The 12,808-nt window shown below is 32.2% G+C and overlaps 1 protein-coding gene across 1 annotated transcript; it reads left to right on the top strand.

Moving 5' to 3' along the window:
- The first annotated feature begins 521 nt into the window (after nt 1-521).
- LOC131063867 (tetraspanin-8-like) lies at nt 522-9,863 on the top strand. Its single transcript, XM_059217325.1, has 5 exons — nt 522-559; nt 689-929; nt 1,048-1,294; nt 9,474-9,655; nt 9,837-9,863. Exons 1-5 carry the CDS (start codon nt 522-524, stop codon nt 9,861-9,863), a joined length of 735 nt encoding a protein of 244 aa, XP_059073308.1.
- The last annotated feature ends 2,945 nt before the right edge of the window (nt 9,864-12,808 follow it).

Raw genomic sequence — 12,808 nt, 5'->3', positions numbered from 1 at the left:
TGTTATAACAAGAGATTGCAGAGAATTGTGGAGAGCACTAATGTCAAGGTGGATGAGTAGTACAAAGGTCAAATCAAAACTTATGAGAGAGAACCGGAAGCGGAATGATCATAATTGAATAGGTAACACCTATATCGGAACAGAATGTTGAACCAGTTACTTCGGCAGTATCAAAAAATTCAACAGTAACTGAAGATCAGAGCAGAGAAACAAAAAGTCAAAAGACTCCTAGGTATGTAAGGTTGAATCATTTAGAAAATCAGATCATTAGAGACAAGAGAAAAGGAGTGATGACAAGGAGAAGGTTGGCAGCTGAAGAGGTATGTTTAATTTTTGAACTTGGCACTCCTCATTCTTATGTATATTCTCTAACTTTTTACAAATTCAGATGTAACCATTTTACCTAGATAAGACATTGTACCTTACCTTTATGATCATCCATTTAACTTTTAAGGTATCTCACACATGCATCTAGATGTGTAGACTTGTTGCAAGAATCAAGATTGGGACAAGATGGATCCATGGAAGAAGGGTATGAGCAACTTGCACTTGGGAGAAGGTACCTATACTTGAAGACTAAAATACGTATTTATTTATCTTCCCTTTGTACTTCATACAATGATTGACATAACTTTTAAATATTGATACTCTCTATTATAGCTTAAATGATGTAATATGTTATTGCAAGGTTGTTGTTGCTAGTGTCCAGGCTACAGATTCGTCGTTTCCAGGCCGTTTGGGGAAGAGGGTACAAAGAATACAGGCTGGGGGACTACTCAAACTGGCTGCAGAAGAGAGTGACAAAGACCAGCAACTGGAACAAAATCAAAAGTCGCCTTCCGGACACCAAAGTATGCAACAAACTTGCTTATGATTCGGTCGGCCAAGTTGCAGAGGAGTTCTACCAAAATAAATTATCCCCAATTCAGGCAATTCACTTGAGCTTTCATGCCAGAAGTCTCATTCTTATCATAAATCTTTATGAATACTAGGGTTTTGATATCTTTCTGTATATATTACATGTGAATTTTGAACCAAATTTTGCAGTCCGGCTGCTGCAAGCCTCCAAGCTCTTGCAGCTTTGTGTATGTGAACGCCACTTATTGGACTTCCACAGCAGGCAATTTTACAGACATGGAGTGTAACAAATGGAGTAATGATGAGGATGAAGTGTGCTATAACTGTGATTCGTGCAAGGCAGGTGTTCTGGCAAACGTGAAGCACCACTTGCGTGTGTTGGCTGTTATCAATATTATGATGCTCATTCTTATGCTTCTGGATTTTTCTGTTGCATGTTGCGTACTAGATCAACATTAAGTTTATACTTTCAAATTTAAAAGTGTTAAATATTCAGAATTGAATGACATTTTTTTGTTTTAATATATTGCTTAATGTATCTTATCATACTAAGAATACATTTCTATATTTAAAAATGTTTAACATTCAAAATTGATTAACATTTTCTAGACTTGATATATTACTTAATGTGTGAAATTTAATACTGTCAGATCAACTGTATTATAAGGGTGATTCACGCCAAATAAAAGATGAAAAAATGATTGTATAATTTCTGATTAATATAGAAAATTCTGGTTTGAATCATAACTACCATTGAAAAGCATGATTGATGGAGTTAACTTGTTTGCATGATTGGTGGAATTGGGAGTTGACGGTGGCAAACTGCCTGCATGTATTCTTTTTTTAAATTATTCCGTTCTTAACAGCAGCGAATGAGTTTTCTGTGTTTTCCAATTTCAATCCTCCATGCCATTCGTTGTTTTTAAAACGTCCTTTATATTTATATTGTCTTCCAGTGAAACTTACGGTTTTGTATTAGTAGTAATTAATTACGGAAGAGGTTTGGCTTGTATTAGAAGTTTGTAGTTAGTATTTTTAATTGAGAAGTTTTGTGAAATAAATAAATAAAATTAAAATATTAATTACAATAAATTTTTATTAAATAATGTTGCATTAGTATATTATTAAACATAATATGTTAATAGTTATCTAAAAAAAATTCAAAAATTTAAAAAGCAATCAATCATGTGATGTCATATCAGCATACCATTAAACATTACTTTATGTACATCTATTCCTCTTACTTTTTATGGGAACATTTTAGACACTTCCACAAAAATGTATGTTGATGTGGTATCAACCCTACTAGAGAAATTGTACATGTACATACATATCTAACATTTTTAACAAAATGAGCAATACACATCCAATTTTACATTGCAATTTTCCGTAAGTGAAAGTTATATGACTAGAAAACTAGATTGAAGCATTTTGACAAGATAATTTTGATAGAATTTGGATGATTGTCTTAACTTAGTATAAGTAACTACAATATCTCACAAGAATTGTTCTTTCGCTTTGATTTAATGGATGTGGATAATATGTTCTGAAAAATTTAGTTTTATACATGCTACAATGATGCCATGTGCATACACATTTATATCAGAAGCCTATTTCTTACTAGGCAAATATAATAGAAAGATTTTGTATACTACGATTACAAGGGATGAAGTGTGTCTGAAGAGATTTGTATCACGTGTTATGTTTTTTTTTTTCCCTTTTGATTGCAATGGATTTTGTTATTCTTTATAGTTTCTAGCATATGAATTATGTGAGCATTGTTTTGCTACACAGTAAGTTGGATTAGACAATTTTTTATGATGGAGATTTGCAGAATATGTAGTTAAAGTTGGAACTCTTTTTTGTTACGCTTAAAGATTTGGTACACCATGCAAACAACAAGTAAACTTTCCTATCAAGTTGTATGAAATATGCACTGAAGATTTACTTGGAGATTTGTCAAGGTATTGTATCTACTTATCTTAGGTTTTTTTATTTCCTTTAGAATAAAGGACTATCAAAGCATGTACCTTATTTCTTTTTGATCGTGTCATTGTTGGAGACCAAAGCTTAGATGACACTAAAACAAGAACCGATATTCAGAACAATGTTAATGTTCTCAACACTTTGTGGTATCGTTTACTTGTTTTATAAGCCTATACATTTGCAACAACAATTTTTAAAATTATGTCATTCATTTGAAAATGTCTCTGGTTGGTTTTTTCTAGCCTTGTATATGTGCCAACTAGTGACTTTAAGAGTTTTCAATCTTTTGCATCCAACTTGCAAGAGAGAGATATTATTTTGACACAGTTGGATATGCTTCTACTTTGTACATTTAAAATCAAAAAAACACACAATTTCTATTTTTTTATTTCATATCTATTACGTCATGGTTCACTTCAATATAGAGGTTACATTTTGATCGCCATAAACAATACAAGAGGGTAGTATTTTATAGAGGTTATAGCCTCTAAAAACACAAAAGTTCACTACATCACCAGTAAAGAAACTTCTAAAACATGAAGTTGTCATCTAGGAAAATTTACCAAAACAAGTAAACATTGATTAAGAATTTCTACCTAAAAACTACAACTACATAATTGACATTACTAATTCAGTTGCACACTTGCATCACTATCCAAAATACTCCCCCTTGATGCTAAGCAAACTCACAAATTGAATCTTTGCAACACACTATGCAAAATTGTCATCATTTTTGTACTAGGCCTTATAGACCTACAAGGTACACTTCTTATAGAAGTACCCATCTCTCTCCTTCATGAGAGATCACAAGGTTTTCCCTTTCTCTAACAAAGAGAAAACTCATGACACTTCATCTGCATACAATTATTCTTGCTAGTTTTCATTAAATCACACTACTAAAGGATCTATCTAGTGTTTAAAAAAGTTGGGCTTCAATCTCAACTTGAAAACCATTTCTTTGTTGGATGTCATTAATTTTCTGAAAGGGTCTCATCTCATGTTACATTTCTTGCAACATTATCTATCTCATACATAAACTTCTACTATATGTAGACCACATTTCCAATGTAGGTGAGATCATCTCATAACACCTCGTCTTCAATCATCTCTTGCACATATTGGTGACATGGATCCTCACCATGGCTTATGCATCGACCTTTTCCTCATCACTCTTTACACTTTCATGTTCTCATCTTTCACACTTCCAATCATTCTGTCAATGCAGTAATTAAAATGCTCACATGGGATCTTTACATGAACCTCTTATTGCAACAATTAAAAACCAACAAACACCAACAACCTTACTTTTTTGAGGGAAAGATCTCTCATTCCCCTTATAAACATGAATCAGAAACAAACTCAATTACCATCAACAAAATTAATTTTTGCAATCTCCAAACATAGAGACAACTTATCTAAATGAGATAAATCCATGATTTGATATCACATACACACCCAACAAAGTCTCAGAAGATCACACTAATAATACTAGAGCCTCTTGTGAAGGAGTTAGGCCTAGATCCGCTCTAATACAACTTTGTAGATTTAAAATCAAATACAAAATGTAAATTCAATTTAACACACAAAAAGATTTTATTCATTCCATATCTATTGCATCATGATTCACCTCAACATAGAGGTTATATTTTGATCTGGATAAGCAATACAAGAAGGTAGTATTTTATAGAAGTTACAACCACTAAAATCACAATAGTTCACTACATCACCTATAAAGAAACTTCTTAAATACGAAGTTTCCATCTATGAAAATATATCAAAAACCACTAAAAACTAATTTAGAATCTCTACCTAAAAATTCCGGCTATATAATTGACATTACTAATTCCATAGATCTAGTTGCATCCAACACACTTATTATAGAAACATGAAATAAGACAAACAATAAGTTGTTTTAATTTCATTGCTTTGCATGGGAGTATTTGAATAGGGAATGAGTTATGCCAAGATGTTGTGGTGTGTCATTCCACCTAGGGCACCTATGTCTGTTTGTAATCATTTGTTGGTATTCTAGTGCTTGATTTTTGGAGATCCCTTGGAAAAGTATAAGATATTTATAATTAAAGATACAATGCTACACATTTTTTAGTTGCAAACTATTGAAAGGGAATGGTAAATATTTTATTTCCAAAACTCTTGTCTTTATAAGAAAAATGTGAAACTACATTTTGTATAGATGTCTACCACGATAGTGACAACCACAAACTAATTAAATATCACATAGGGATTTCAATTGAGAATAAATTGACAATGATCCTAAATCTTTGATTTTGCAATCAATATAACTTGACAAATCACCTTTTACAATAAAATCTTCAGGAGCTTGAGATAAAGAAGTGTAAGACACTATTTATTTTGATTCCATAACCTCCATAGGTTCTTATGTGATCATTAGTCTCTCTACTTGCTTAGAAGATGAAGCCATTCTAATAAACTTGATTTTGAAAGGGATTTACAAAGAAATACCTCAATTCACGTGCGTTTCCTCAGTTGCCAGTTGATTAGTCAAATACACACTAGTTCCACCTTCAGTGATCTTCGAGTCAGCTTCGAACACGCAATTCATAGCACAAATTCATCTAAAACTAGCTAGCAAATCTCTCTTCGCTCTGCAAGTGCTCAAGAATTCTCTTTCGAATACATTTAGGGTAAAAATAACATTGTAAAATTTGCTTTTATCATCTTTACCTACTACATTAATTGTTCAACCAATAGGGTTACTAACCCTAATACACCGCTTAACAATACATTCAATATTAACAGGTGTAAAACCGGTTGACAAACTTTTGAAAAACCGATAGACAAAGATATCAAGATTTCTCCTAGAATAACTCAAAAATGAAAGCTTTCTTACCACTCACCTTTCAATGGGTCTGGAATTAGATTTACCGCTATGCTCCCCTTAGCCCTGTGAAAGGCTCAATTTATCGGTGCAGGATTCTCCACACTGGGTGAAGGATTGGGTTCTTCTGTAGGCATATCACTCTTCTTTTTCTAGATTCAGTTCATCTCTTCTCTAGTTTCCTCAATATTTACCTTATGCTTACCCTTTTGGTCTATAGAATAATTAACCAGTTTGTTCTTTCTGGTTCTACAGAACTTCACCATGTGTCCCAGTTTATGACAATGATAACAGGCCATTCCAGATGATCTCCAAGGTCCTGCATTACCTCTTCCAGTTCTCCTTCTGCAATTCATAGCCACATGATCATAATTGTTACAAATAGTGCAAATCACATTAGTTACCTTTTCCATCTCAAATGGACTAGCTCAGTTGACATAGGGTTTTTGTTAGTTCATGTTTCCCTGTTTGTCATAGATTCCCATTCTGCTACCATTAGGTTTTGGATTCATGTGAGGTACTATATTATTAGCTCCATATCTAAATTCAACTTATCTATGTCCATACATGTTGCATGTAAAACAACGACTTTCAAATCTCCTAGATACATACCTAGTATTTGCATTGTAGCCTATATTCTCATTGGGTCTATTTCTACACACATTTGCAATATGTCCAGGTTTAAGACAGACAAAGAAAATAGGTTTAAAAAACCTCTTGCCGATAGGCTTATTAGCCTTAGGAGCAGTTTGGTCCTTATGAGTCTTGCTCTTTATTCCAGAAGACTCTCCTTTCTCAGATGTGTTAAAGCCTAGTCCAAATGTATCTCCTTTCATCCTCTGAGATTGGATCTGCTCATCCAACATAGAAGAAATTTTACTGAACTTTTCCAGTTTTCCTTTAGCCTCAATGAGTTCTCTGGTAAGATCTTCATTGTGTTTTGTAAGAGTCTCTCTTAGGGATGATCCCATTTCAAGATCTAGCTACAAAGCCTCTTTTTCTTGTTTTTCAGCATGTCAATCCTCATGCAAAGTTGCATTCTCTTGTTTTATCTTAGCAATCTTATGATCTCTTTCTTTGACAATGTCTTCAGCTATCCTCCCAGCTTCCAGCCCTTGGCTCATGCGGATAGTTAGGGCTTCTAACTCTCTTCTTAGATTTAGCTTCTCACCATTCAATTTTTCAACTTCTTCAGCTAATGCATCAATGTTAGCTTCATCTGAAGAACTATTATCATATATCTCCAATAGTTGTTCAGTCAGCTCTCTCCTTTTGACTTGTGATGCTTTAAATATGACCCTTAGGGTTTCAAGCTCTTCCTTGGTAGCATCAAGAACTCTAGCCATCTCTAAGTAGCTCATATCCCTCATGGTGGCTTTAGGGTTTCCTTCCAAGCAATTAAGTCTTAAAGAAGTTTGGCTCTGATACCAATTGATAGACTTAGAAACCATTAAGAGGAGGGGTGAATCAGTGACAGTAAGAAAAATAACACTTTAAACACTGACCGGTTGAGATACTTAACAAGTTTACTAAACATTATGCATGCAATCCAAAATGATATTAAAGCATCCACAATAAGTAAAACATCCACCATAACACAAGTGTTTATACGTGGAAGACCCAAATGGGAAAAACCATGGAGAGATGGGACTCACAAGTTAACTATCTGCAGTAATAGATAATTGACCGGTTAGGGTCTACAAAAATGCTCTGCTAGGAGCAAATCTTGTTAAAGATCCCAAAGCTCTGTTAGGAGCTATGCCCTGTTACGAGTAACCTCAGTAGAGGATTTCTTAATCCAAACTAATGGATCACCTTGTTAGAGGATTTGTACAATGAAGCTTGTTAGAGCTTACCCAGTTAGTGGATTTGACTGTTGTAGTGATTAGAAAATAATAGGTGGTGTGATCTAGAAGTAGCACAACTTGCTTGAATAGATCCTCTTCTGCTCACTCAAAACTGCATCACCAATTTCATCACCAACATATTCTACAATGCTTTCAAATTCTGTCTTGCATCTTATCATCTCATGCTACAATTGTTCATCATAATGTCATTATATAGACACTTAGATTTCATGTCGGCTTAGAAATCATATCGCAATTACTTAGGTGCAGTGTATTTGGATAATCAAACATAACTCATCACAAATTACCGCCAGAATATCAGTTAGGGGTAACTCATCACAACCAGTGATAACTCATCACACAATCAATGAATACCGGTTGGAACACTAATATCGGTTTGGAGTTAACCACTATCAACACATAAACTGATTGTCCTCCATTCACTTCTTTGATGATTTCCATTGAATCTCCAAGTTGGTTTCAAGTCATTTCTGCATATACCGGTTGTCTACATATACCGGTTACACACCTTCTAAAACCATCTTAAGCTAAACATCAATATCGGTTGCAATACAAGTAAATTTGGAAGTAATATCATTTTGTCTAGACTAATGTGACAATGTGAACATATGTGTGTGTATACATATTCCATCAATGACAACACATGAATTCATCCATTACAATCATCATCAAGCCAACATACTAATACCTAAAAACTTGCCTAAAATGTTCATGGAAATAGTAGAGATTGAAGAAAAATAATTTTTGTAATTTGCAAACTTAAAAATCAAGCATCTTAACTATTAACAAATTTTAAAAATTCATCAAAAGAAAAAAATCATAGAAATAATTGGTGGAAAACCAATTGAAAAATTCATGAAAATTGGGTGCAATTGATTGGAATAGTACTAGGCCTAACGTGAAGTACTAATAAGTAATGCAGAAGTGATATAGTTGAATTTTTTTTGTATGTAGTGGATATAATTTGAAATGAAATAAAATTAATTAATTTTAAGATGAATAAATTAGTTTCAATTGATATCTATTGGCATTTTTTTAGATAGATGTATTTAAGATATCTATACTAGTTTATATATGATTGTTAAATTTAAGATCTAAGATAAGAATTTGTTGAACATGTTGTTACAATGTTTAAGCATTACTTGTATGCTCTACAAATTTAATAGGAGATTGTTTGTCTTCTTTGATAATTAAGTTTGATCACTAAATTTTTTTGTTACTGGTTTTTTTTGTTTACTAATATTAATGTCTTTCACATTTATCCTATTGTTTCACATCTTTATAAACTAACTTCATGGGAATAATTTGAATTATATTTTAATATTTGATTTATTAATTTAATAATTTATTTTCAGTTATATTTGATCTCATTTAATGAAATTATATATATATATATATATATATATATATATATATATAATGTAAATTTAATAATTTTTTATAAATTATTTGTATGTATAGTATTTTAAAAATTATTTTCTATTGTATTGCATAAATGATTTAAATATATAAATATATTTATGTAAAAAGTATCTACACATACAATGCAGAAATTAAACTTTTATCTTAAACAATTTTAATATTATTTATTGTATAACATATATTATTTCTAATCTAATTTTAATTTTTTAAATTTAATTTAATCAAATCAATTTAATAAATTATTTATTTTTATCCATCTCTATCTTACACATTTCTTTTTCAATTTATCTTATTATTAAGAGAAAGTTGATGCATCCTTGTTAATAATTTGAAGTTTTGATTTAAAAAGAAATAGTATGTCCTATTTGACCTAAAATTGGAAAAACGGCCATATAGACAGCCACATTACAACGACCTCATCATCACATTACTTTATTTTGTGACATTCCTGCTGTTCAACCCCATCTTGTTCGGAGCAGCATGGGCAGACAATTATTACAGCGAGAAGTTTCTTGAATGGACTACTCAAACTGGCTGCAGAAGAGAGTGGAGAAGAGCAGCAACTGGAACAAAATCAAAATCTGCCTTCAGAACACCAAAGTATGCAAGAAACTTGCTAATCGCAGAGCAGTTCTACGAAAATAAGTTATCCCCAATTCAGGTAATTCGCTTGAGTTTTCATGCCAAAAGCCTGGTTTTTATCATAAATATTGTGACTATGGAGGATTTCAGGTTCGTACCTCTTTGTTGCGAACTGATGGATGAGCCTCACCGCCATGCACTATTTAGTTCTTTTTTCAGTCAGTTAATTTACGATTTAGTTTGCATTGGTTTGTTTTTAGATCTATCAGTTAAATGGAGCTATGTGAATAATGCATGGAGAGAGTTTTGTTCTCTCTTATTTTTAGGTGCATGTTTTATTTTTAGTTGCATGATTACAATTTATTGTAAGAGTTATAAATTCTATAAAAGAATAAATTTCTTGTTGTTTGAAGTTTGAAGTGTGCAGTGTGTCTGAGAAAGAACATTTGCAGTTGAGAAATCACCATAATTAAATATAAAGTATTTGACCTTTTTTAGATTGTTCATTATCTCTTTATTTCAACATGATTTTTCACAATGATTCTTCAACCCACAAATTGAACAAGGGCAAAGATCCCAACAATTCTCTACTTTATATCCTTCTCTGTGACAATGCAAACATTGAACTCTTTCAACAGAGAATTGTCGGGATCTTCACCCTTGTTCAATTTGTGGGTTGAAGAATCGTTGTGACAAATCATGTTGGAATAGAGAGATGCATGAACAATCTGAGAAAGGTCGTATGCAGATTGACTATGGTTGGATCGTTGGCAAAAGCTAATGAATATGTTCAAAAAGCTGTATAAGCCTAAATGTTCGCATGTGAATGGAAGAAGTGATCAGACACAGTTTAGATGTTCAAGTCAAGTAGTTATGACTGCTTGCTATGATTGACACATTGAAGTGACATGAATCTTCTCTATGATAACTAAAGGAAGGAAAGGCTTTATGATCTCTCATGAACGAGAGAAATGAGTTGCACTGTGAGTTGCAAGGGTTTGGAGAAAAGACCCAGTTATTCAAAGCTTAGAGGTCAAATTGTGAGTCTCAGAATCAAGGGGGAGTGTCGTGAACTGATGCATGAGCCTCACCGCCGTGCACTATTCAATTCTTTTTTAGTTAAATGAAGTTATGTGAATAATGCATGATTATATAGTCTGGCTGCTATGTGAACGCCACTTATTGGATTTCCAGAGCAGGCAACTTTACAGACATGGAGTGTAAGAGATGGAGTAATGAGCAGGATGAAGAAATGATGAGGATCAACTGTGCTATTTTTAGTTTTCAATCCAATGCGAATGCATGGTGTTAGCTCTAATTTCCTTAACTTAACTTTCCTCCATCGTTGTAGCTGCTATGTTTTTACTCTCTTATTCTCTTCTTTATATGTGTGCCAGTTTTCTGAATGTTAACACAATATAATAATACAGAGTACTCTTTTCTTTTATTTGTTGATCGTTCAGCTTTCATATAATTGTAATTTGTTTCTAATAATTTTGTTCTTTAACAGAAGTGAATGATTCTTCTAAGTTTTCCAATAAGAGCTAATTTATTTTTCAATCCTTCACGACATTCTCTTTTTTTAGAACCGCTGTCCATATTATATTGTATGTGCAGCTTTCAGTGAAACTTACAGTTTTTAATTAATAATAATTAATTTCAGAAGAGTTTTAATCCCACTATTTCTCAAATGTGCTTGTGTGCAGAAAAATATAATTATAATATATTATAATTCAAATTAAAAAATTTAAACAAATATAAATTTATAAATTATAGAATTTCATGTCATTTTTATTAGTTTGTATTAATAGTTGTTAATAAATATTTTTGATTGAAAATATTTGTTAAATAAATAAATAAAATTAAAATGTTAATTATTAGAAATTTTTAGTAAGTGATGTCACATCAGCACATCATTAAATATGTCATCTCAATGCTTATTCTTAAAAAGCAATATCTTTCATTGAAATAAATAAAGAAAATATAATTATAATATATTATAAATCAAATTAAAAAATTTAAATAAATATATATTTATAAATTATTGAATTTCATGTCATTTTGTTTAGTTTGTATTAAAAGTTGTTAATAAGTATTTTTGATTGAAAAGATATGTCAAATAAATAAATAAAATTAAAATACTAATCACTATATTTTTTTCTCAAGTGATGCAACATCAGCACATTATTGAATATGTCATGTCAATGCTTATTCCTAAAAAGATTCTTCCAAATTTAAAAAAGAAACCAATCATGTGATGTCACATCAGCACACCATTAAACATGACTTAGTACACACCTATTTGTCTTGCTTTTTTCTAGGAACATTTTGGACACCTTCACAAAAATGCATGTTGATATGGCATCAACCCTATCAAAAAAAATTGTGCATGTACATGCATGTCTAACATTTTTAACAAAATGAGCAATACACAACACAAAACGTGTCTTGGAAAAACTCTTTCCAAACAAAAAACTTCGTAACACTTGGATTACAATACTTTTTGAGTGTCAATCCTTAAATAGAGATCTTCAACTTGTGTTCAAATAAATTTGGGTAGCATAGCCTTATAAATCTATGATTGTGCAAACTCCATCTCAAGCATCCAATAAATAGATGGGGGCAACTAGAAATTGGATTCTAAAGCCAAAAGTTAAACCAAAGTACTCATGCTCAAATAGAGTCCCTTCAATTTCCAATGCCTTACATGTTAAGTCCATCTTTAGGAACTGTATGTAACTTCCAAGTTCAAAAATACCATTCACCAAACTTAAGCACTCCAATTTGATCCATTCAAGTCTCACTCACCAAACTTGGGTACTCCATGTGGCCTCTTGGGGATTTTAGCCCAATCCATAAATAGTGACTACTTATCCATAAGTTGGATTACATAACAAGGCTGAGTAGGAGCCACATTCCACACAGTTGGTATTGAAGTTTGAACTCAAAAGGTATTTTATGTAATACACAAATCTCACAAATCACAAATGAAGATAACTGCTATGCAAAGGAATATACGGCGTACCAAAATAGAAAACTTCCTTCCGCCATTCAAACGTCACACTGTCCACGTTCTCTAAATGTATAGTGTTTTCTTTCATTTCCACACGCCATGACGCCCTCCACACACCTGCAACCTAATTCTAGTGCCGACCTTATCTTCCTCCTTGACCTTTCATCATTTTCATCCATTAATTTAATCATAACAAACAAGACCAATTCTATTAAGGAA

The sequence above is a fragment of the Cryptomeria japonica genome, chromosome 3, assembly GCF_030272615.1.
Source record: "Cryptomeria japonica chromosome 3, Sugi_1.0, whole genome shotgun sequence".
Lineage (NCBI taxonomy): Eukaryota > Viridiplantae > Streptophyta > Pinopsida > Cupressales > Cupressaceae > Cryptomeria > Cryptomeria japonica.
The sequence above is the reverse complement of the archived record's forward strand: the minus strand, read 5'-3'. Positions and strand labels throughout refer to the sequence as shown.